This window comes from Carassius carassius, chromosome 6 (genome assembly GCF_963082965.1).
Source record: "Carassius carassius chromosome 6, fCarCar2.1, whole genome shotgun sequence".
Lineage (NCBI taxonomy): Eukaryota > Metazoa > Chordata > Actinopteri > Cypriniformes > Cyprinidae > Carassius > Carassius carassius.
In genome coordinates, this window is record NC_081760.1 from 32,092,859 (window position 1) to 32,115,400 (window position 22,542).

Consider the following 22,542-nt stretch of genomic DNA (forward strand, 5'->3'; position numbering starts at 1 on the left):
AAGGAGGGACCAGAGCCCTCGCTCCAAATATCCTGCTGCTGCTGTGCGCATATTCGTTTGCTTATGGATTATCCCGTTTGAGCTTTAGACGCATACGAGGTCATGAATTCGGCTGAACAGACCATCACATGGTTAATAACGCTGGGTGTCCTGGAATCACCCAAAAAGACACTATCGGACCCTGAAGGCTTTTTACAGGCATCTCTAAGAGATGGAGTGGTTTTGTGTAAACTGCTGGAACGACTGCGACCCGGCTCGGTTCACACGGTAAGACGATTAGGACGAAGCTCGTAAAGTTCCGTAACAGAGTAAATCCATCTGACAGAAGCGCAGATGTTTTTGTGCGTCGGAGCGTCGGTCTCCGCGCGCGCCTTTGTGTTCGTTCACTGCACGCGCTACGACTAACCAACACATTAGCATACTGTTTTCTTTCATTTTTTAGTTTTTAATTCCATTCCTTGAACTGTGAATGAAAGGGGGATTAAGTAGATTGTATGTAGAGGACATTTTGTATATTTTGCATTAATAAGGCAAGAGTGGTATTTTAATAATAATAGTAATGATAAACGAAGGTGAACAACAACAAATAGATAAACGGATATTAACTTTGGGATTTGTCTCTATAAATCGACCGACCGCTATTGACTGGAAAATAGAGAGATATGAATGTCTGGTTGGTGAACGAATTGATTTTGAGTTGGATCTTTTTAGTGAATCAGTTGAATGGTTTGTTTGATTTCGCGAATCTGAGTCTTTGAATTCAACCGTATCGTTCGGACGTGCCCGAATTAATGAGCCAAAAAACTGACGAATTAATAGATAAAATATATTCTATACATTCTGCTTAAAGGACACTTTCATATGCCGTGGCTTTACAGGTTGAATTGGGACACTTGAAATTACAGTGAATAACCAACCTTAATAGGAACAAATTCTCATAGGTACATCATGGCTCGTTGTTGTTGTTTGAACCGACTCACTTGAACGAACTGTTCGGAAAAAAAAAACGATTCGCGAAAAATTTATTTAACTCATCTCACTAGAAATATGCCGCATGTGGAACATTACGTTTTATAATTATACCATTTTGATTATAAATAGAAATCTGCCAATGGAGCAGAGTTATTGAATTTGAGCATACTTCAAAACAATAATTAATTCTAGCTGAACATCCTCTTATGCAGAATGTTATTTGCAACTGTATGGAGTTCAGTGTCATTTTTATGTTATAATTTATTATATCCCCATACGCTTTGATAGAAATGATAATGTGGATGTGTTTATTTAATAACTCATAAACATTTTGTGGATTATATCAACCACAGTCTCGACATACAGTGTAGTAACGTTACCAGAAAGTATTCTAATATATTGATAATTGATTCTAATTTATAAGTAATACAACATAGTCTGAAATCGCAGCAATCGTATGATTTTATAAAACGTCTGAGCATTTTATATCATGTCTGATGCTTGACTCTGGCAAGTGGAATGTTAAGATGTCCAGATTCACTGACAGGTTCTATTGTATAAACTATAATGTGTCGCATAGTTACAGCATCTCATGGAGATGTTAGACTTTGCTCTGACAGCTCAGGTAGAGTTTGCCAACATGCCTCTCTCACTGAACCCAGCCAACAGCAGGCTATTAGCCCACGTCATTTCCGCTATTCATCCGCCAACTTCCCTATTAAGAATAATAGGATTTTTGCAGGGACGGGGCGATGAGCCGTGAAATAAACAAATGGCATATTCGCATTAATTTTTGTTTATTCTTTGACCAACCTGCTTGGAAGAGGATTCATCTGTTCGCTTTATTTTCAGATCTATCAGGACCCGCGGAAAGACGAGTGTCTGAGTAATATCAGAGAGTTTGTGAAAGGCTGTGCGTTATATCACATAGAGGTGAGTCCTGCATGATCTTTCAGCTTCTGTTTTAGTCGTTCATTTCCCTCCTTTATATTTCTGATCACTGATCCAGTGGCTTGTGTGGTCGCCAGACTGAGTCTCAGCTGGAGTTGGGAACAGACTAATCCTGTGTGTTTTGGTTTTAGAGTTATTATTACATCGGTAACAATGCCAATGAGTTTTATTACTGCATCTTGGCTTGTTTGTTGCCATTACAATTTCTTAGATGATTAATGGAACATTGCTTTAATGCAATGTCTCATTTGTAGATGAGCACGTAGCTTGCTGTACTTTGTATTTATAGACAGTGAAAAGTCAAGCTGTGGAAGACAGATTTGATTATAAAAACATTGAAAGACATGATGTAACAATCAGTAAACTATTTTTAAGTGCCCTTGCAATTAATCACTAAGGATGTGAATGAGCAAATATTTCAGGAAAATAATGTATACAGTTTGGTTTAATAAAAATATTATTCCAATAACAGCTGTAATGAATCTAAAAGGGTTTTCCAGAATAAAGCAGAATGTGGGCTTTAAACTGAAGCTGATGTTCACATAAGTCAAGTCGATTTTATTATACCGCTTTTTCACAATACACCTTATTTCGAAGTAGCTATACAGAAAAATTTGTTTATAGTATCTTACTATCTTCATGCCTTATAGTTGCATTTAACAGATAAGAGCTGTGTGGTCATATAGTTTACATCTTGCAACAACATAAACAATCAAGCAGTTTAGTTTTGCTGTTTAGTATATAGTGGTTTACGTGAGAATACTTAACGTCTGTGGATAAAGCTGGATTTACTTGTATATCCAACTTCTATATAGAGCTGTTCAATTATGTATAGTTTACATGGCAGCTTGATCGTGATCTTAGGGAAGCTGGACTGCTGAATTACAATCATGAACGTCCAAGATTTCATAATAAACACTAACTTTTAGAATTTATTCAGTAGTTTATTTATTCAGTGGTCCATACTTGTTTATCAAGAGAAGTTATTTGCTGAAAATTGCAGTGCATTGTAACAGTTTTTTTTACGCTGTTGGTATGCTATTAACAGTTCATGTGTTTGTTAACATGGTGTTCTGGCAGCTGTCTCCACGCAAGTCCAGTAGGTGTTGGTGTGAGATTGAATCAGATCTTTTCACCATAGCAGTGTTTTTACTGGATTTAGAGCCAATCCTATTGTTAAACCTATTTTTATGGCTATATTTTGTATTTAGATCCAGCTCTGCTCATTTTTCCTGCAGATATCTATAGTATGTCTGTACAGGCAATTGCATGTCGTTTCTTGCTAATAGCGTGTGAAAATAGACAGCACAGTATGCAGCCATAAATTATTCACATTATAGTGCAATGAATTGTCAAATGACCTTTGATTTACTGCAAACACTGGCTATGTAATGAATTCCATGCAGATCTAATGTGATGGGAGCAAAATGTTTTCTCAACAACTGCTATTCTGTCAGTAAAAGCTGTTACTTTTGCTTTTTTCACTTTTTAGTGTTTTCAGGAAATCTGACAGGGATTTTTCTTCACAAACACTTTGCAGTCTTTCTGCCCACAGGGGTGCTGTTTGCGTATGTTGCTCGTATGAGTGCTGCTGTGTAGGACGTTTATGGTTCTGTGTGTGTGTAACTGTGCGTTTCAGGAGTGCCAGTGTCTTCGGTTCTTCTAGCCAGCTGTGAGAGTTTCAGACAAGCCCTCTATTGTGGTGAATAGAGTTGTGTGTTTGAATGGGCAGAGCTGCCAGCTCATTAATGGTGCTGTGGGGTTTGGCACAGACCAGAATTAAGAGAGGCACTCCATGCTAAAACTGCTTTTTCAAATGGCATGTTTGGATGACTGGTTTAAAGAGAAAACAGGAGGGAATTTAATTCCACTACAGTGATGGCAGATGATGTAATGTAGACTTAGATGTGTCTGATGATTGCTGATGGTGCTTGAGTCTTGAGGATTGGACTTTAGACCTGTATCAAGTACTGAAAATTAATGAAATGTCTTTGTGTTTCTTTTTTGAGAAATTCACTGGAGAAAATAAAAATGGCTTATTTAACATCTTAATTCACTGATAGGAGAACGTTTCTTTTGTCAGTTCCTGTTTTAGATTGCTACAGTGCCATGGGTTAAAGTGTCTAATTCAGTAAAGACTGCAACCATTTTATTAGTGTAAAGTACTGTTCAAATTTCTGGGTGTCTACAGGATTTTTAAAGGTCTCTTATATGGCTGCATTTATGTGATCCATTCACTCCAGTCTTCAGTGTCACATGATTCTTTAGAAATCATTTTAATATGCTGATTGTAATATTTTTCTGAAAACCGTGTGTGTATATTATTAATATATATATATATATATATATATATATATATATATATATATATATATATATAGCTGCATGATTAATCACATGCAATTGTCATGCGTGTCTCATCAGTAAAGCCGGTTCTGTGATTAGCAGTAAATGTCCATCACCTGCTTTCAAATGGAGCGGCACTTAATATACAGAGTCGTAGTTCGCTGACAAGCTACGCAATATCGCGTCATAATCGCAAATGAATCGCATGTGGTTAAGTATGTATGTTATAAATGTATGTATGTATGTATGACATATACTTTTGGTCAATTTAATGTGTTCTTCCTGAATAAAATAATTTATTTTTGAAAGGAAAAGCCTTACCCCAAATCTTACCTTTAAGTGTATTTTATTTATAAAATTAAAGTCTGTTATCAAAACAAAAATTGTTATAAAAGTAACAGGTGACTTTTAAGACAGCATGAAATCCAAATGAACCCAATTTGCTTCCTTAATACATGATAATACCTCTTAAGATCAAGTAAATTATGTTTCATATTATGGCAGAGGAATGGGAAAATGGCAAACACCATTCCAAAAACATTGACAATTTTGACAATTAATGACAATTGATAAAATAGCCTGCTTCCTAACTGTGTAGAGAAAACAATGGCCACATAACACAATGCATCTAAATTCAGTTGCCAGTTCACCTTTTATTGCTTAATCCTGTTCTGACACACAGTTGAGTAATTTACAGGAACGACAACCACTACAATCGAATTGGCTCCCAAAAAATTTAAGTAGTGACAACCCCATTTGCAGAAAATGTACATGGTGTGTACGGAACCAAACTGAACAACTAGTTGTTAATGACGTATTTAAACGTGTGTCAGTGTTGTGGTGCAAGAATTCACAGAAAAGGAGATACGTTTAGACTCAGTGTTGCCAGACCTTGACATAAAAAACTGCAAATGAGAACAAAGCCTAAAATAAACGTTATCTTGGAAATATACCAAAATATCACCTCCTGTCTACTTTATTATCTCCATAAACTGGATCGCTTTATGAGCCGGGCCCAAACAACAAACCCAAAGACACCTAATAAGCATTGCTTAAATAAGTGGAGACGGCAACACTTCAGCAGTGCGATCTGCAAAGCAACCTTCCAAACTTAAACAAAACACGATGGCTTTGTCAACAGAGGTCTCGTTAAAATCGGCAAACAAACATAACGTCTTTGGTCAAAAATAGCGGATACCAAATGCGTGAGACAGCAAAACATTGCTATGGTTACAAGAGTGTGATGATTGCAGTTTGGAGTGTGAATTCAGTTCTGTACACACTCAAAACTGTAAGTGAGGGGATTCAATGCCGCATTTAAATATGGCTGTAACTCCTGAAACTTTACAGTATGTAAGTGATCAACAAGTAAAACATTCATACTTGACTTCCTTAAAAGGTAGTTTCCTAAATGATAATCATCATAGAAAAATGCAAATGAACTGATCCACCAGGAAAAGTTTGGTGTTTAATGTCCAGGACAACTTTATTTCTCCATCTTATTGCCTGTATCAGTTGAGTAGTTAAAATCAAGCTGGTGTCTGATCAGGCCAGTTTGGGTTTATTTGGGATGAGCTTATGTGTCCAGATGGCCCAGAGAGCAGCAGGTAGTCTGAGAGCCAGAAACACACACAACGCTGCCCTAGCTTCGCTAAACTAGATCCTTATATTCCCTCAGTGAAGCAGACTCCTGTTATAGAAAATCTGTGATCCTTATAAATGTTTGTAGGTTTTGTGACTGGAACTTTGGTCTGTCGCAAAGAGGTCAAAGAAATTAACCCCAGTGGCAAAGTTTCTGTAATGTTGCTTATTGTGCAGAATATGTGCATATTTTTAAGAATGATTCTTACTGTTCTGCTGTTTTGTACATGAATTTGAATATGGATTTGCATATTTAACTTTACATGATTTGAGTTACAATCTACCTCTGCTAAAACTGTCCGTCCAAGTTTAATATATAGACTCGAAGCTTTTTACCATGTGTAATGCTTGGGCCTGCATCACTTATCGTATTCTAATCCCCTGATGCATTTCATTTCAAATGCATAGATTTAAATATGCTGGTTTGATTCACAAGAAACATTCCTTATTATTATCCATGTTGAAAACAGTCAAGCTACTTAATATTTTTGTTGGAAAATATAATAATTTTTCAGTTTTCTTTGATAAATAGGTGAATGAAGTCTTTTAAAACATTATGAAAGCATTTACTGTTACTTTTAATTGGTTTCATACATCACTGATAAATAAAACCATTAATTAAATAAAGAAATAAAAATTCCTGGCCCTAAACTTATGTATGTATGTCATTAATCAAGTTGATCTTGTATAGCAAAAGGAAAAAAGTAGTTATTATTCTGGGACATGTTAACTTACTACACATAAGGTATCTAGTGCATCAAACCAAAACATTTAATTTATTTTCTATAGGATTATCTGTATGATGTGAGACTAGCAGATCCAAATTCTGCACTTTTATTCACTTTATATTTGAGCTCATGAATGTCTTTTTGTTTTTAGCGTGTGTAATTGTGGCATTTTCCCCTTTGCAGGTATTTGAGGCCAATGACTTGTTTCAGGGCCAGAACTTCTCCAAAGTCTTGAATTGTTTGGTTGCACTCAACAAAGCAACTTCAGGTGAGATACATCTGAAGCAACTGTTTGGCTACCAACATTCTTCAAAATATCTTCTTTTTTTACATTTTTGGGTGACTTATCCCTTTAAGGTTAGGGTTAGGTTATAGTATCTATGTCTAGCTTTAAATAAAGACAACAGAATGGAATGTCCCCATTTAGAAAGCTATGTAAATGTGTGTGTTATCTTGATGAGTATTTTCTGGTTGTAGAGTCCGGTGGTGAGAGTAATTCTGTGTGTTCACGTCACTCGTCTTCTCTGCGGATCAAGTCCTTTGACTCGATCACCTGTTCTTTCACTCACAGGAGATCATCCAGACTTAAGTACAACCAGTACCGCAGTCTGGTGAGCTTCACAAGCACTTCACACCCTAATAAATAAATAGAATAAAAAAAATCTAAACAGACTGAAATGATTTAAAATATATATATATATTGTTAAAGGTACTACTCAGTTCTTTGTGTGTAACACCTTTTTGAGTACTTGGTACACGTGTAAATTGAGACAAATATAAAACTGGAATAAATTCTCTCTGTATTCGTTTTTCTCTTTCTTTCTAGGATATGACTGAAAACAGCGCCCCTCAGGTGCTGGTGAAAGCGCGGTTTGACTTTCAGCAGACCAATGAGGATGAGCTGTCCTTCAATAAGGGTGACATCATCCAGGTCACGCGGCAGGAAGAGGGCGGCTGGTGGGAGGGGTCTCTAAACGGCAAAACCGGATGGTTTCCTAGCAACTATGTCAAAGAGATCAAGGGCTCTGGTTAGTATTTGCCGCTTTAAACCTTTGGGAAAAATTTAGTTGCAGAAGTTGAAACCTGACAAAACTCTTGTAGGAATAGAACTGATCTAGACTCCTGCAGGACCGGACAAGCAAAGCGAACTAAGGGTTTTGTCTTACTCGTAGTCCTCTCATAGGCTGCCAAGAAAAGCAAAAGATATTAAATTTTGTAAACCCCATTTACCTGCTGACTGTCTTCTGTGTCCTAGTGTTACCCTAATATTTTCAGAAAGACCTGCTGAGTATGTGCATGGATCAGAAAATCTCTGCATGTTAGGCTCTCATCACTATAGCCAGCTTAAAATATTTGGGTGATATATTTTTTAAAAGCTATACCTGTACTTGTACTCTATGAGGCACTGTGTGCGAACAACAAATCTGCTCAGCGCTATTAAAAGGCGATTAATAGAGGACTTACAGCCTTAATGAAAATGTGCCAAAAGAGAACTGAATGGCAGCTCTCTGCAAAAGCCAAAAACTGTAGGATTATGTGACCACTACATGCTTACAGTGGAAAAATGTGCGCTCGTTCAGCCCAATGTTGGGTACAGGACCACGTGCTGCATCCAAGGTAGCAAACTGAGAATAAAATGTTTTATACTATATTCTATTTGAAGTGTCACACGATTCAGAAATCCTTCTAATATGCTGATCAAGAAACATTTCCTATTATCATCGATGTTGAAAATAGTTGTACTGCTTAATATTTTTGTGGAAACCACAATACATTTTTGCATTATGTCAAAGTTGTAAGGAGCAGCATATTTTGAAATTGAAAAGTTTAGTAAATTTCTAAATGTCTTTATTGTCAATTTTGATCAATTTAACGTGCCCTAATTGGATAAAGCTCATTTTAATCTTACTGAATCTAAACTTTTAAACGGTAGTGTATAATTTAGATAAGCTTTTCAAAGCCTTATCTCAATGTATGCACATTGTAGTATAAACACAACCCCCTGACCCTTGTTCTGCAGTCCAAACATATTCTATATATACACCCCATGATGCCGAACAGATGCTTCCCTCTCATGTATGGGGAAACCACCTTAATGTGTATTCGCCCCAGCGTGAATGGAAATAATTTAGGATGACATCAGAGCTTGACCATCCAGGACTTAACAGGAAGGAAACACCATCTAACAACAAAGACAGGAAGTGCAGCAGCCAGAAGACAGCACTTCCCCTTTCCTCTCAATATGGTTCCACACTCAGTTAATTCCACTTTCTGAGCACTTAGCGATCCAGTCTCTTTTAGGATTTACTTGTGCTAAATGCGTGCCGAACAATACTTGTAGTAGGCTTTAATAGTATATTGATTTCATACATCCCCTCAAAAATGGCAGCAGTTAGGAAGAAGGGAATATTTTTTTGGTTCAGATTACATGACTAAAGGGACAGTTCATCTAAAAATGTCAATTCTGTCATATGCTCACCCTCATATCATTTCAACTTACTTCAGTTGAGCGCAAACGCAGAGGAAGAATGTCTCCCAGTTTTGGAACAAGATGAGAGTGAATATGATGACACAACTGTCATTTTTGGGTAAATTATTCCTTGTTCAAATCTTCTTCCGTGGAGATGTTGAGTTCTTAGGAAACTTGGGGAAGGGAAGGAAAAAAACAAAATCACAGATTTGCAAAGTAGAGAATAATGGTTTTAATCAAGGAACTGATTGTTTTCTTGTGGCACGATGAGAAAGGTTCGAGCTGGCAATTTTGATGATTTCAGGAAGTTCACACGTTATGTTACTGATAGAAGTGTAAATGAACCATAATGGATTGAACTAAGTGAACTGTTCAAACCATCTTCTTTCTGAAGGAAGAAGTGTAATGTGTTCCTGTAAACTCTGATCTCGCCCTCTAGGTATCTAAATCTAATATTCCTGTCCTGACTGCTCACTGCAGGAGAGATTTACTTCAATAACAGAAAGAAAATGTTTCCAGATGGTCTAAGGTGAACTCCTTACCTCTTGTTCTGTTTTTGCTCTCTCAAACAGACAAACCTGTGTCCCCTAAGTCTGGAACACTGAAGAGTCCACCCAAGGGCTTTGAGACCACTAACTTCTGCAAGACTTACTATAATGTGGTAAGCGAGATGTGCTGTAGTGTTGCACTAGTGGCATGTAACACCTCCCACATGGAACGAGTTGATTATTTATGATGTGCGTGGGGTGGAAGTGATGCCTCTGGGGGGGGTTTGTATTGCACAGATATTTCCCGAACCAAATATGCAAGTACACAACACCAATTCTGAATAATAAAGATTAGGAGTGATTGTTATAGCAGAATTATGAATCACTTTAGAGGGTTATGAAACACTGCAAAGGATTTATATATATATATATATATATATATATATATATATATATATAGATAGATAGATAGATAGATAGATATATAGATATATATATATATAGATATATATATATATAGATATATATATATATATAGATATATAGATATATATATAGACTTGTTTGTTGCATGTGTCTGTTTGTCTGGACCCCCTCTGAAATGTTATTTTAGACTTAACTATGAGAAACACATTAAACTTATGTAAATACAATATGCAAATCCTTCTTTAGACATCCTAATTGACATAAACATTAATATGCCTATTAAAAAGTCAATATATAAACTACCATTCAGAAGTGTGTGGCTGTAAGATTTTTCCAAAGAAAATAAATTGATCACTTTTATTCATCAAGGATGCGTTAAGTTAATTGACAGTAAAAATATTTACAGTATTACAAAGGATTTTTTTTTAAATAAATGCTTTTCTTTTGGACTTTATATACAAATAGGAATGATGACAAAAATGTATCAGGGTTTCCACAAAAATAACTGTTTTCAACATTAATAATAATTACTGTTTTTTATGTATTTTTGATCAACTAAATGCAGCCTTAGTATGTGTATGTGGACCAGAAACATCCATGAACCCGTTCTGACAGCTAAAGATAATGCAATGCTACTCATTTTCTTAGAGTAACACTGAGGTTAAAACGCTGCATTGCGAGGACATTCGATTTGTTTAAGGGTTTTCTGAAAGAAGCGTTGTGTTCGTTTTCTCAGTCTTAGCTTTGGACTAATCCTTGAATTTACAGTCATAAGGCTTTAATCTGTGTTTAAAAGCCTCGCCAAACTAGACTTACTTAAGAGCTGATAATCCAAGTTTAAACTCCTACCAGCAGATGCTGCTTCAGGTTTGGGCTTGATTTAATGTCAATAATTAAGAGACACAAGTTCAACATCCTGACAATAACTATTGTTAATAAAAGTCATTTGCACATCATTTGCATATCTCTATATGTATGCAAATGTACTTTATTGTGCTCCATTTCCTTATGCGACGTGAGCTGTTAATGTGTGTGTAGGTCAGATTTCTCTTTTACCAAATTTTCCTCAAGGATGTTAAACTTGAAGTCACCTTCACTGTGAAGACTGTCTGCATGAAAATGCAAAAGGATTTGTGTGAATGATAGCAGTAGGGTAAGAGATAGAAATCAGTTTGTCATAAACTCAGTATAAAACCACGTTGGGAAACCACCCTTTGTATGTGTGAACATGTTTATATGTGAGCATATTTGTGTATTTAGAAGTGTGTACAAAGAGAAAGTGTGTGTCTGGGCTTGTATATGCATGTTCATATGTAAATGTGTTGTTGTGAATGTCTGTATTTGGTTATCAGTTCTTACTGGTGTGTGTGTGTGTGTGTGTGTGTGTGTGTGTGTTTGTCTCAGTCGTCCCATAATATAGGTCATCTTTTCCATCTCATTGACTCAGGGGACAGCTGTGCCTGAGGCCCTGCACTGTCTATGTTTGAGCGTCTGTGATGGTTATGTGTCATGTTTGATGAGAATGTGCAGTTAACTGACCCAACACTCCTCTGAAGACTGCGCAGGGAAGAGCGACCGAAGATGAAGAGAGTGTGTGTGTGTGTGTGTTTCAGGGAGGGCACGAGTTTGAGGTCAGGAGGAGTTCAGTCTTTTACAGCAGCGTTTAGGGGAGGAGATCCATTCAAGTTAAGGACACAGTTTGAAATGGCCTTAACTGTCAGACGTTCATACATGTGTTTACAGACAAACTTTGTTCCTGGTGCTGGCTGATTCTTGAGGAAAAAGTTGGCATTTTCAAGTTTAGACTGTTATGCAACCTATCATATATCCATGAAAACATATTTCTTGTATTTTCAGTTATTGATCTGTCTTCAAACCCACATTAAATATGTGGAAGCAGATCAGATGTATTTACTTTAGAATTCTTTAAACTGATGGGGAAATATTAGTATTGATTTATTATTATTATTATTATTTTTTTTTGTAATTAGTATTTTATTGCGTTTTGTAACATCACTGATACATTGTAATCAAAATTGTATTCAACTTACAATTGACATCTGAACATGTATCCCATAGTGATGATGATACATTTTTAATGAACATAATTAAATAATATAAATAAGCAAAAAGGAGTTAAGAAAACCAGATCAAATGTACATTTTTCAAAAAGCACCATGCTCTCATCTGGTAGCAATATATTGTACATATTTTCCCCATTTCACCACATATTTTTCCGCCCTATCATTGATGTTGAAAGACATTTTTTCATATGAATATATATATATACAGTACAGACCAAAAGTTTGGACACACCTTCTCATTCAAAGAGTTTTCTTTATTTTCATGACTATGAAAATTGTAGAGTCACACTGAAGGCATCAAGGGCTATTTGACCAAGACGGAGAGTGATTGGGTGCTGTGCCAGATGACCTGGCCTCCACAGTCACCGGACCTGAACCCAATCGAGATGGTTTAGGGGTGAGCTGGACCGCAGACAGAAGGCAAAAGAGCCAACAAGTGCTAAGCATCTCTCGGGGAACTCCTTCAAGACTGTTGGAAGACCATTTCAGGTGACTACCTCTTGAAGCTCATCAAGAGAATGCCAAGAGTGTGTAAAGCAGTATCAAAGCAAAAGGTGGCTACTTTGAAGAACCTACAATATGACATATTTTCAGTTGTTTCACACTTTTTGTTATGTATATGATTCCATATATAATTCCACATGTTAATTCATAGTTTTGAAGCCTTCAGTGTGAATCTACAATTTTCATAGTCATGAAAATAAAGAAAACTCTTTGAATGAGAAGGTGTGTCCAAACTTTTGGTCTGTACTGTGTGTGTATGTATGTATGTATGTGTGTATATATATATATATATATATATATATATATATATATATATATATATAATAAAATAGTTCTTAATCAGAGGACATTCCCAGAGCAGAGGAAAAAGAGTTCCTTCCGAGCTGCAGCATTTCCAGCAGGCTGCATTATCCCTCGGCTTCAACCTAAACAGCCTAGTCGGAGTCCAATAGAAGCGATTAAGAATCTTAAACTGGATTAATCTAATTTTAATGTCTTTTGAAACCCTCTTAATGTTTTCAAAGATACAAACCCACTCTTTAGGCGTGATGTCAATGTTCAAATCTGCCGACCAAATTAACATTGTTGCATAAGAAATGGTGACTGTCTTTTGGAATAACATCACATAAAAGATAGCAGCTTCATGCCCCAAACCCATTATTTTCGTAGTCTGAGAAAGGTTTATTTTAATTTAATTTATTAAATTCATTTTTATTATTATTAATATTAATGTTAAAAAAGTGATAAAAAAGAAATTTCTACAAATAATTAAATAAAATATTTTATTTATTTAAACAACCAGAAAAGCAGGGCAAAATCCTTATTTTGAGCTTTGTAAATATATTTTCCAGCAGCCTCTGGAATTTGTGTTTGTCCAAATATATATATATATAAAAAAAGACATTTCTACATTTAAAATGTTAAATGTATTTTATTTATTTAATGGACTTGGCCAGAAAAAAAAAAAACGTAGTTTTGAGCTTTGTATTTCTAAATTTCCTGCATCCCCTTTTTAATAAAAAAGAAGTTTCACAGGTTATCCACCTAACACCTGGGTAGAAATTTGGAAAGAAAAAGTCATTGTATGAATGTTTTGATTCATGCTGTTATGCTTTTCCAGGTAATGGTTCATCTGCTTTCTGTTTGTGGACAGATTGAAGATTTATTGTTGTATTGGTTTTAGCTGCTAAGATGTATTCAGAGAGGTCATCTAGCCTCGTTTAACCATTGATGAATTTAAATTTGAAGTTAGTCTGAAATCCGAGTTTATCATGACATTTTTATATTATATATCATGTTTAATATTGTTTTAGACCTGTTAGTTTTCCATGCACAATGTGCTTCTCTCATTTATGAAGCAACATATGCTGCACTGACTTTATTCTCCCATCTACAGCAGTCTGATTGTTAAATGTTGAGCTTATGTGGTAATAAGAGATCAATCATGAGTACTTGCCACTTTTTTAACTTGCATAATGATGATTTTAATATTAGATGCTTTAGGCATTTCAAATAGTGTTCTCTGTTGTTGTTTTTTACTAGTCTTTTATATATCTTTTATATATATATATATGATAGTTTAGATCAGTGATCCTCAAATCTGGTTTAGATGCATGACATTTAAACAACAGAGTCTGGTGTGTATCTTTTCATATCATTACACTGTTGCAAACTAATACTAATAAAACTAATAATTTTCTCAAATGCACAGGTGGTTCAGAATATTGTACAAACAGAGACAGACTACTGTAAAGAGCTGCAGACTCTCCTCTCAACGTATCTGAGAGCATTACAGCCCACAGACAGGTAAGAACACAAGCTGAGAGTCCAACATAACCAGAGATAATAGTAGTTCAGTACCCATGTCTCTCTTTTTCTAGGCTGAGCGTGTCAGATATCAGTCACATCATAGGAAATCTAGAGGAGATCAGCTCATTTCAGCAGACACTGGTGCATTCGCTGGAGGAAAGTGTCAAGTAAGTGTCCCTATACTGTTCTCATTTACTCACTCACAGTCTGTCACAGTGTGACATCTAGTGGAAGTTACCAGTAATGCACTGTACTCAACTGGATTTACGCTTCAGAAGTTTTAAGATGTATATGATTTTTAGCTCTGTTCAACTTTAACATTTTTTTTTTTTACATTAAACATATTTCCAAATGAACTGATGTGTGTTGTGTGCAGAGCTCCAGAGAGTCAGCAGAGAATAGGAGGCTTCTTCCTGTCCCTCATTCCTCAGATGAGGAGCCTGTATGTGACCTACTGCTCCAATCATCCATCTGCGGTTAATGTTCTCACACAACACAGGTGCTTAACACAAGGCATTACACACAACACTAACGGAAACGCAGTGCATAGATAATTCACACTGGGCAGATACTTTTTCATTCATTCTTAACCATCGAGTTTCAGAAATAGTAATAATGACATCAGTGTTTGTGTGTTTCAGTGAGGAATTAGGAGAGTTTATGGAAAGTAAAGGTGCGAACAGCCCTGGGATCCTCACACTCACCACGGGCCTGAGCAAACCCTTCCTGAGACTGGACAAATACCCCACATTACTGAAAGAGATGGAGCGCCACATGGAGGTACCTACCGAACTGCCCTGGTTGTCAAAATTGCTTTGGCAAAGATGAGTAAAATGTTAAAATGTCCACCAGTATTCAAAAGTGAGGGATTGGTTTTTCAGAATTTTTTTTATATTTTAATTTTTTATAATGAAGTCTCTTTCCTTCAGAAATCATTTTAATATGGTGATATGTTTTTCAAAAAGCTTATTATTATTATTATTATTATTATGAATGTTCAAAATAGTTGTGCTGCTTGATAGTTTTTTTGTAACCATGATAGTTACAGGATTCTTTGATGAATAGATAGAAAAAAAAAATGGCTGCAGAAATAGAAATGTTTTGTTATAATTACATTATAAATGTTTTTACTGGCATTTAAAAAAAAAGCTTTCTGACATCACATTTTTAATGGCAGTGTAAGTATTCTGGTTATGTAATGAAACTAAATCTCTCTTTATATCAGTGTGTGTGTGTGTGTGTATAATATACCAGTTTAACTCGCTCAAACTCACTTCCTTTGTTCGGCCCAGGCACTTCATCCAGATTATCCAGAGATTCAAAAGAGCATGACAGTATTTAAAAATCTCTCTGTGAGTATTATTTTCTTTGTTTTTCAGCAGTAAATAAGGATGAATGATGTGTGAAATGACGATGAGCTGTTTGTTTGAGTTACGCTATCTTTCTAACGGATGCTGGGCTTATTTGTGTGTGGTGTTGTGTCTTCAGGCCCAGTGTCAGGAAGTGAGGAAGAGGAAGGAGCTAGAGCTGCAGATTCTGATGGAGTCTATTCGGGGCTGGGAAGGGGAGGGAATAAAGACCCTGGGCTCTGTCCTGTACATGTCTCAAGTCCTCATCCAGAACCACGGCGCCGAGGTGATTGTTACAAAATATTTAAGGGGTTTTCAGCACTCAACCAACCATCAGGGACTTCCAGGATTTAAAAATAAAAGCTAAATTTATGTTAATTTATAATTAGAAACATCAGATTTCAAAAATCAAATAGTTTTATAAGTTCTCAATGGACCCCTGGTTAAAAACACATTGGTTTAAGAGCTGTCATTTGTTATTTATATTATATATGTTTCTTTCATTTTAATTGACTGGTTTTGAATTTGGTATGCTGAAAATGCTAAACTCAAAATGAAATCTTTGTAATATTCTGCTTCATCAGGAGAAGAATGAGCGCTACCTTTTGCTGTTTCCTCATGTACTTCTTATGTTGTCCGCTAGTCCTCGAATGAGTGGTTTCATCTACAAGGTAAATCAATCCTTCATTCCTCTGTTGTAGAAATCCATTCTCCATTCCTATCAGCGTTTTATACTGTACATTTACATATTTAATATTATTGTTTCATGTTTCGACAGTTTAGCAGTAAAGTCCTAGACCTGAATTTCATACTCCATATTATTCTATTATTTTATTATATTACTTATATTAGAATGAGCTCAGCTGTTTGTTTGTGTATTAATAACACTCTAAAATGCTGACAGCTGATTGGTTGATTGACTTTCACAGGGGAAGCTGCCTCTGACTGGAATGAGTGTAAATAAAATAGAGGACAGTGACACCACAAAAAATGCTTTCGAAATATCTGGTGAGTTTCCCACCTAGTGGCCCTCATGACGTATGTTATTATTGCTAAATATTGAGAATACATGTACTTGAGCAGTAATGATGTGTGTGTGTGTGTGTGTGTGTGTGTGTGTGTGCAGGAAATATGATCGAGCGGATCCAGGTGATCTGTAATAACCAGCAAGATCTTCACGACTGGGTGGATCATTTAATCCGTCAAACCAAACGGACTTCAACCAGCAACTTGAAACCACAGAATGTTTCCTGCCATACGGTGAGAAACACACACTACCATTCAAGAGTTTGGGGTCAGTACAATCTTTTAATGTTTTTGAAAGAAAATTCTTATGCTCAAAAACGGTAATATTATGAAATCAGAATAGCTGTTTTCTGTTTGGATATGTTTTAAAATGTGATGCAAATCTGAGTCCGCATCCATTACTCAGTGAATTCATTCTAATATGCTGATTTGGTGCTTAAGAAACATATTTTATTTTTATCCACGTTGAACCCATAATGCATTTGTTTCAGGACTCTTTGAAGAAATAGGAAATTTAGAAGAAGCATATATTTGAAATCAAAGTCTTTTGTAACATAACTAGTATCTTTTACTGTGATTTTTGATCGATTTAAAGTGTCCTTGCTGAATGAAAGTATCAACAACTCTGTGACATAGCAATGTTAAAAATGACTGATATTCGGTGTGACTCACTGGCCCTTCTCCGTCCTGTTCAGCTGCCGTCTCACCCTCTCACCCCGTCCAGACACTCAGAGAATCGAGGTGTGAGCGGATGCCACACTCTTCCTCACCTCTCTTCACTTGGAACCCCTCACAATGGGATGATGTGGGGGCCCCTCGAACCCCCCAAAATCCAGAAGCCCTGGAGTCTCAGCTGTCTCCGACCTGCACCGCCCCTAAAACCCTCAGCTGCATTGTGTTATAAAGAGGTATCATATTATGTGCCATGTTACACATTAATTGCATGTTCACACATTAATAGCATCTCTAGAAGAATCACCACTATAAACCAATGGATAAAACATATTATTTATTAGCTGAGCTTTAATTATTAAAGAAAATTCTTTTGTGTGAGATTTAATTTGGTTATTTGCATCTAATTGTCTTATGTCCTTCAGGACCTGAGTAAAAGTCCCAAAAGTATGAAGAAGCTTCTGCCCAAACGTAAACCTGAGAGGAAGCCATCTGATGAGGAATTTGCTGTCAGAAAAAGTATGACATTAAAGTTCTGTTTCTTTTTGCATATGCATGTGATTTATTTATTACAAACACATCACATGTTTTGCTTTTGTGTATACGGTGTAGTGCCTTTATTATATTCTCACAATGTTACCTTACCACTGGCATCTTTTATATACTCTTCTTGTTTTCAATCAGGCACTGTAGTTCTGGAGGAGGATGCTCAGATCCTGAAAGTGATCGAAGCATACTGCACAAGCGCTAAAACAAGGCAGACGCTAAACTCAAGTATGTACTTTCTACACGTTTATGTATTTTCTTGTGATTTATTTTTTAAATCAGAATCTGTGACTGTCTTTGTCTGTGTAAATGAGTGATGAGGACAATATAACTATGGATCTTGCATAAAACATTTGAAAAGCATTTTTTCAAGTTCTTTCTAAAATACACAGTATTGTTTGAAAGCTTCAGGTCAGTATGATTTCTTTGAAAGAAATTCATACTTTTATTCAACAAGGAAGCATTAAATTTATCCAAAGTGACAGCATAGAGTTTTACATCATTACATATAAAAGTTTTTTTTTTTTTTTTTTGAACTTTCTATTCATCAGTGAATGCATCCACAAAACTATTAAGCAGCACAACTATTGTTTTTAGCATTGATAATAATAAGAAACGTTTTTGAAGAGCAAATCAGCATATTAGAATGATTTCTGAAGGATCATGTGACTGAAGACTGGAGTAATGATGCTGACTCAGCTTTGTCATCATATTTTAAAATATATTTAAATAGAGAAGTTATTTTAAATTGTAATATTTCACAATATTGCAGCTTTTACTCTGTTAGATCAAATAAATTCAGCCTTTGTGAACAAAAGAGACTTCTTTCAAAAATATTTAAAAACTTACTGAACCTAAACGGATAGTGTATTTCGCCTAGGAGGCACTTATTTTGAGTGCAACAAAACACCTTCATCTGTCCTGAAGTCCCTGTCAAACATTTTTACATATGTCTTTGAAGTACTGCAGCATTTTTCCTGCATTATGGCATTGCCTATACAAATATGTGTTAACTAAAGTCTTTATCACTGCGTTGATCACTCTTTTAATATTTTCAGCTCTTTTTAACATGCATATTTGTCTCTTTTCTTCTTCCTTCCTTCATTTCTCTCTTATGTTGTCCCGCCATTGTTATATATATATATATATATATATATATATATAATTTTTTTTTCATTTTGTTATTTTTAAACATATAATTCTTGGGTTCTCCCTCACGTTACTCCTCTTGGTTTGGTCCATCCTCTCAACCCACCTGTCCTCTCCAATATGATTGGTTTGATCCCCATCCCTAATTAGCATGGCAGGGTACTGATTTGATGCATAATCATGTGCTGGCTGATGTTGACCAATCGTGTGCGGATGCTGTGGGTTGCCGTAGCAGCGGATTTCCCTCTGATCATTCTGAAGACTCGGACTATGACAGTATATGGATAACTCACACTAACAGAATGGGCTCTGTGTCCCGTAAGAGCTGCTGCTCGTATATACACATCGAAATTAAAACACCTTCTTTGTTTTATTTTGTTTACATTGAAAGTGGTAAGCTCTTTTTGAGTGTTTGGATATAAGCTTTGAAATTAATATGTAAGGTTGGGAACATATTGAAGACATGGAAGGACATCAACAAGCAAGAAAGAGATTTTTATTGCTTTTGCTCCATGGCTTTCAACGGACAGAAGAATTCACATTTAATATGACCCCATCCTAAATTCCTGTTTCTGTAAAAAAATTTAAAAAAAATTCTAAAACTAACCAAAATTAAGATGAAAATAAAAAAATATATAAATTTTTTTTTTTATAAAAACTATAATATCACAGTTATACTGAAATAACACTGGTAGGATTGTATATAGCCTGTACAACAATGTACTTGTTCAACATGTTACAGTTCAGTTTTTAATCTGTTAATATTGTTAAACTTTTGCAGGATCAAGGAAGGAGTCAGGGCCACATATGCTTTTTCCTGAAGAGGAGAAAATCATTGTGGAAGAGATAAAGAGCAATGGTCAAACTGTAATCGAAGAAAGGTGAGCTTTCAGATTTATTCATAAAATGCAGTTTATTTACTATATTTGTTATTAGGGCTGTCAGTTTATGCATTAATGCATCATGATTAACCCTATAATATGATATCACGATAATCACGGTGATGATTTGATATGGATGTCTTTACAGGAGTCTGGTGGATACAGTTTATGCCTTAAGAGATGAGGTTCAAGAACTTAAGCAGGTCAGTTCACATGCTACATACAAACATTTGTTTATGCTCATGTTGAAAGTCAAAATCTGGTGCCATGACCCGGATTCTCTTATTTTACATCACCAGGACAACAAGAGAATGAAACGCACTCTTGAAGAAGAACAAAAGGCACGGAAAGAGTTGGAGAAGATTGTCAGGAAAGTCTTAAAGAGTATGAACGACCCATCCTGGGATGAGACTAATTTGTGAGCCCATCCGTGCATTTCTAAATGAAAGCTGCATCTGATAATTGTGTGTTGAGTGCAGTATCGGTCTTAACTCCTGACCAAAAATACTTGTAAATATTGTGACAGAACTGGACTTGATTCCCGCAGTCAAAGTGTTATGCCTTTTAAACATGATCCTTTTCAAGCCTTTTTTGTTTGCCAGTGCCAAGTATCTAGTTCATCTAATTCATTTTCAGATATGCTAATGATAAAGAATATGTAGCCTGGACATCATCAGAAACGTCTCTACAGGATTAGGTGTGGTCTGGCAAAGCTGCCAAAATAACTAGTTTGATCATTTAGCTCACCATCACAGATGTCATTGGTTTCTAGTCTAAAACTGGGAGTCTCAGGGATGATAGACACACTGTATCAACAAATGTTGCCCGGCCTGCATCATTGCCTGTGTCCTTTGACATTTTCCATACTTAGCCAATATGTTCATTAAGTGATGACATTCAGTAGGATTTTTCCAATGGAAAACCTTGCAATACAGTACTGGAGACAATTCTAGGGGAACTAGTCTTATTTTTAGAGATTTATTGGGGAGGGTGTCATTTCAATGTTACTTTTACAATAACCTCCATTTTAATTTAGTCCGGTTGCTCTTTTGCACCTTTAAGCTTGCATCTTTTTTTAATAGTTTTACTATGATCCTCTACACTAATTGTGTGCTCACAGACCTTTTTTGTTTTGTTTTGTACAGAAATACTCCTTTATTGTATTTAATGCTCAGAAATGTGCCTTTTTGGAAAAAGAGATTTCTAGGATTTTGTCAGCATTTCTGTCTAATTTATGTATTTAAATGAAATATTGTCTACTGCTAAATGTGTATTGTGAAATAGATCCAGATAACCTCATCTATGTTTTTCTTCCCAAAGCACTCTTTTTATCTTACTCTCTCTTTCGTGTTTATTGAATTAAATAAATACATATTCTTACTGTGACTTTCGAATGGGAATTGGTTGTTTCATGCCTTTCTTGCGTCACAAAATTAATTTTTCTGTTGCCAGATCTGTCCTTGAATGATGACAATATCAACAATATGTAATGTATTGGCACGTCCTGATTTTGCTGAGTTAGATGTGTTCCTAGGTCAACATATTTTGTTGACCCTGGAACAACATTTTACTCCAAAAATGTATTCTTGACCATTTCCCTACACCTAACCCTAACCATAACTATGAGTAATCCCTATATTAGAGGAAATGATAGATGAATGACACTGATGTACAAGCAACAAACAGTGATTTTAAGCGTAAACTTCACAAAATCTATAAACTGGTTCTTCAAATCTGGTTAATCACAATGTTGTTGTCCCAGGAACATGTCTCGCTTGGTAAAATCAGGTTCTGCAATGTATTGACAGCTAGGAAAGGAGATCATAAATAAATAATTAAAAGCAGTATTATTGTAAAATATTAGAAATTAAAATAACTGTTTTTAATTTACATAATAAAATTTTCTTTTTTGCTTAATAGTTTTGTCTTTCTCTATTCATCTTTGATGAATAGAGAGAAGAGCATTTATATGGAATGGAAATTCTCTAACATTTTTACTGTCACTTTTATCAATTTAATGCAACCTTGCTAAATAAAAGTACTGATTTTCAAACAATATAATATACACAAACAATACGAGGATGTGAATTGGATTGCACGTTAATTTGCAATAAAACAAACAACAAAATCCCTACAAAGGCCTCAATCATTTATGTAGTGCAAAACCAACACTTTGCTACTAAACAGTCACAATGAATCTGACTGATCACTTTTAAAATGTTTCTGTCTTTTAGTTTGTTCTTGGCCTCAATAGTCATTGCTCTCTCAATGAAAAGCAATCTAAAAAACATCACTGAATTCAATGATGAACTGCCTTTAACTGTCATTTTGCATTATTGACACTGTTTTCCTAATGAATGTTGTTCAGTTGCTTTGACGCAATCTATTTTGTTTAAAGCGCTATATAAATAAAGGTGACTTGACTAAATCTAAATCAAGAGATTAATAAACATAATGTTAGTCAATTGCAAGTGGCAGGACAAACTTAAACTGTTCATGG

At 35.5% G+C, this 22,542-nt stretch overlaps 1 protein-coding gene across 2 annotated transcripts; it reads left to right on the forward strand.

Moving 5' to 3' along the window:
• Positions 1–45: 45 nt before the first annotated feature.
• Positions 46–21,261, forward strand: LOC132142655 (rho guanine nucleotide exchange factor 7-like). Of its 2 annotated transcripts, XM_059552687.1 has the most exons (22): positions 46–267; positions 1,825–1,905; positions 6,822–6,906; positions 7,116–7,249; positions 7,465–7,666; positions 9,681–9,769; positions 14,322–14,416; positions 14,491–14,586; positions 14,796–14,918; positions 15,061–15,199; positions 15,712–15,771; positions 15,908–16,054; positions 16,353–16,439; positions 16,698–16,776; positions 16,895–17,028; positions 17,490–17,702; positions 17,892–17,985; positions 18,151–18,240; positions 19,312–19,479; positions 19,943–20,042; positions 20,191–20,245; positions 20,342–21,261. In XM_059552687.1, exons 1-22 carry the CDS (start codon positions 103–105, stop codon positions 20,462–20,464), a joined length of 2,559 nt encoding a protein of 852 aa, XP_059408670.1. In that variant the 5' UTR covers positions 46–102; the 3' UTR covers positions 20,465–21,261. The 2 variants fall into 2 exon arrangements, with proteins under 2 accessions (XP_059408670.1, XP_059408671.1); XM_059552688.1 differs by lacking the exon at positions 19,312–19,479.
• Positions 21,262–22,542: the final 1,281 nt, after the last annotated feature.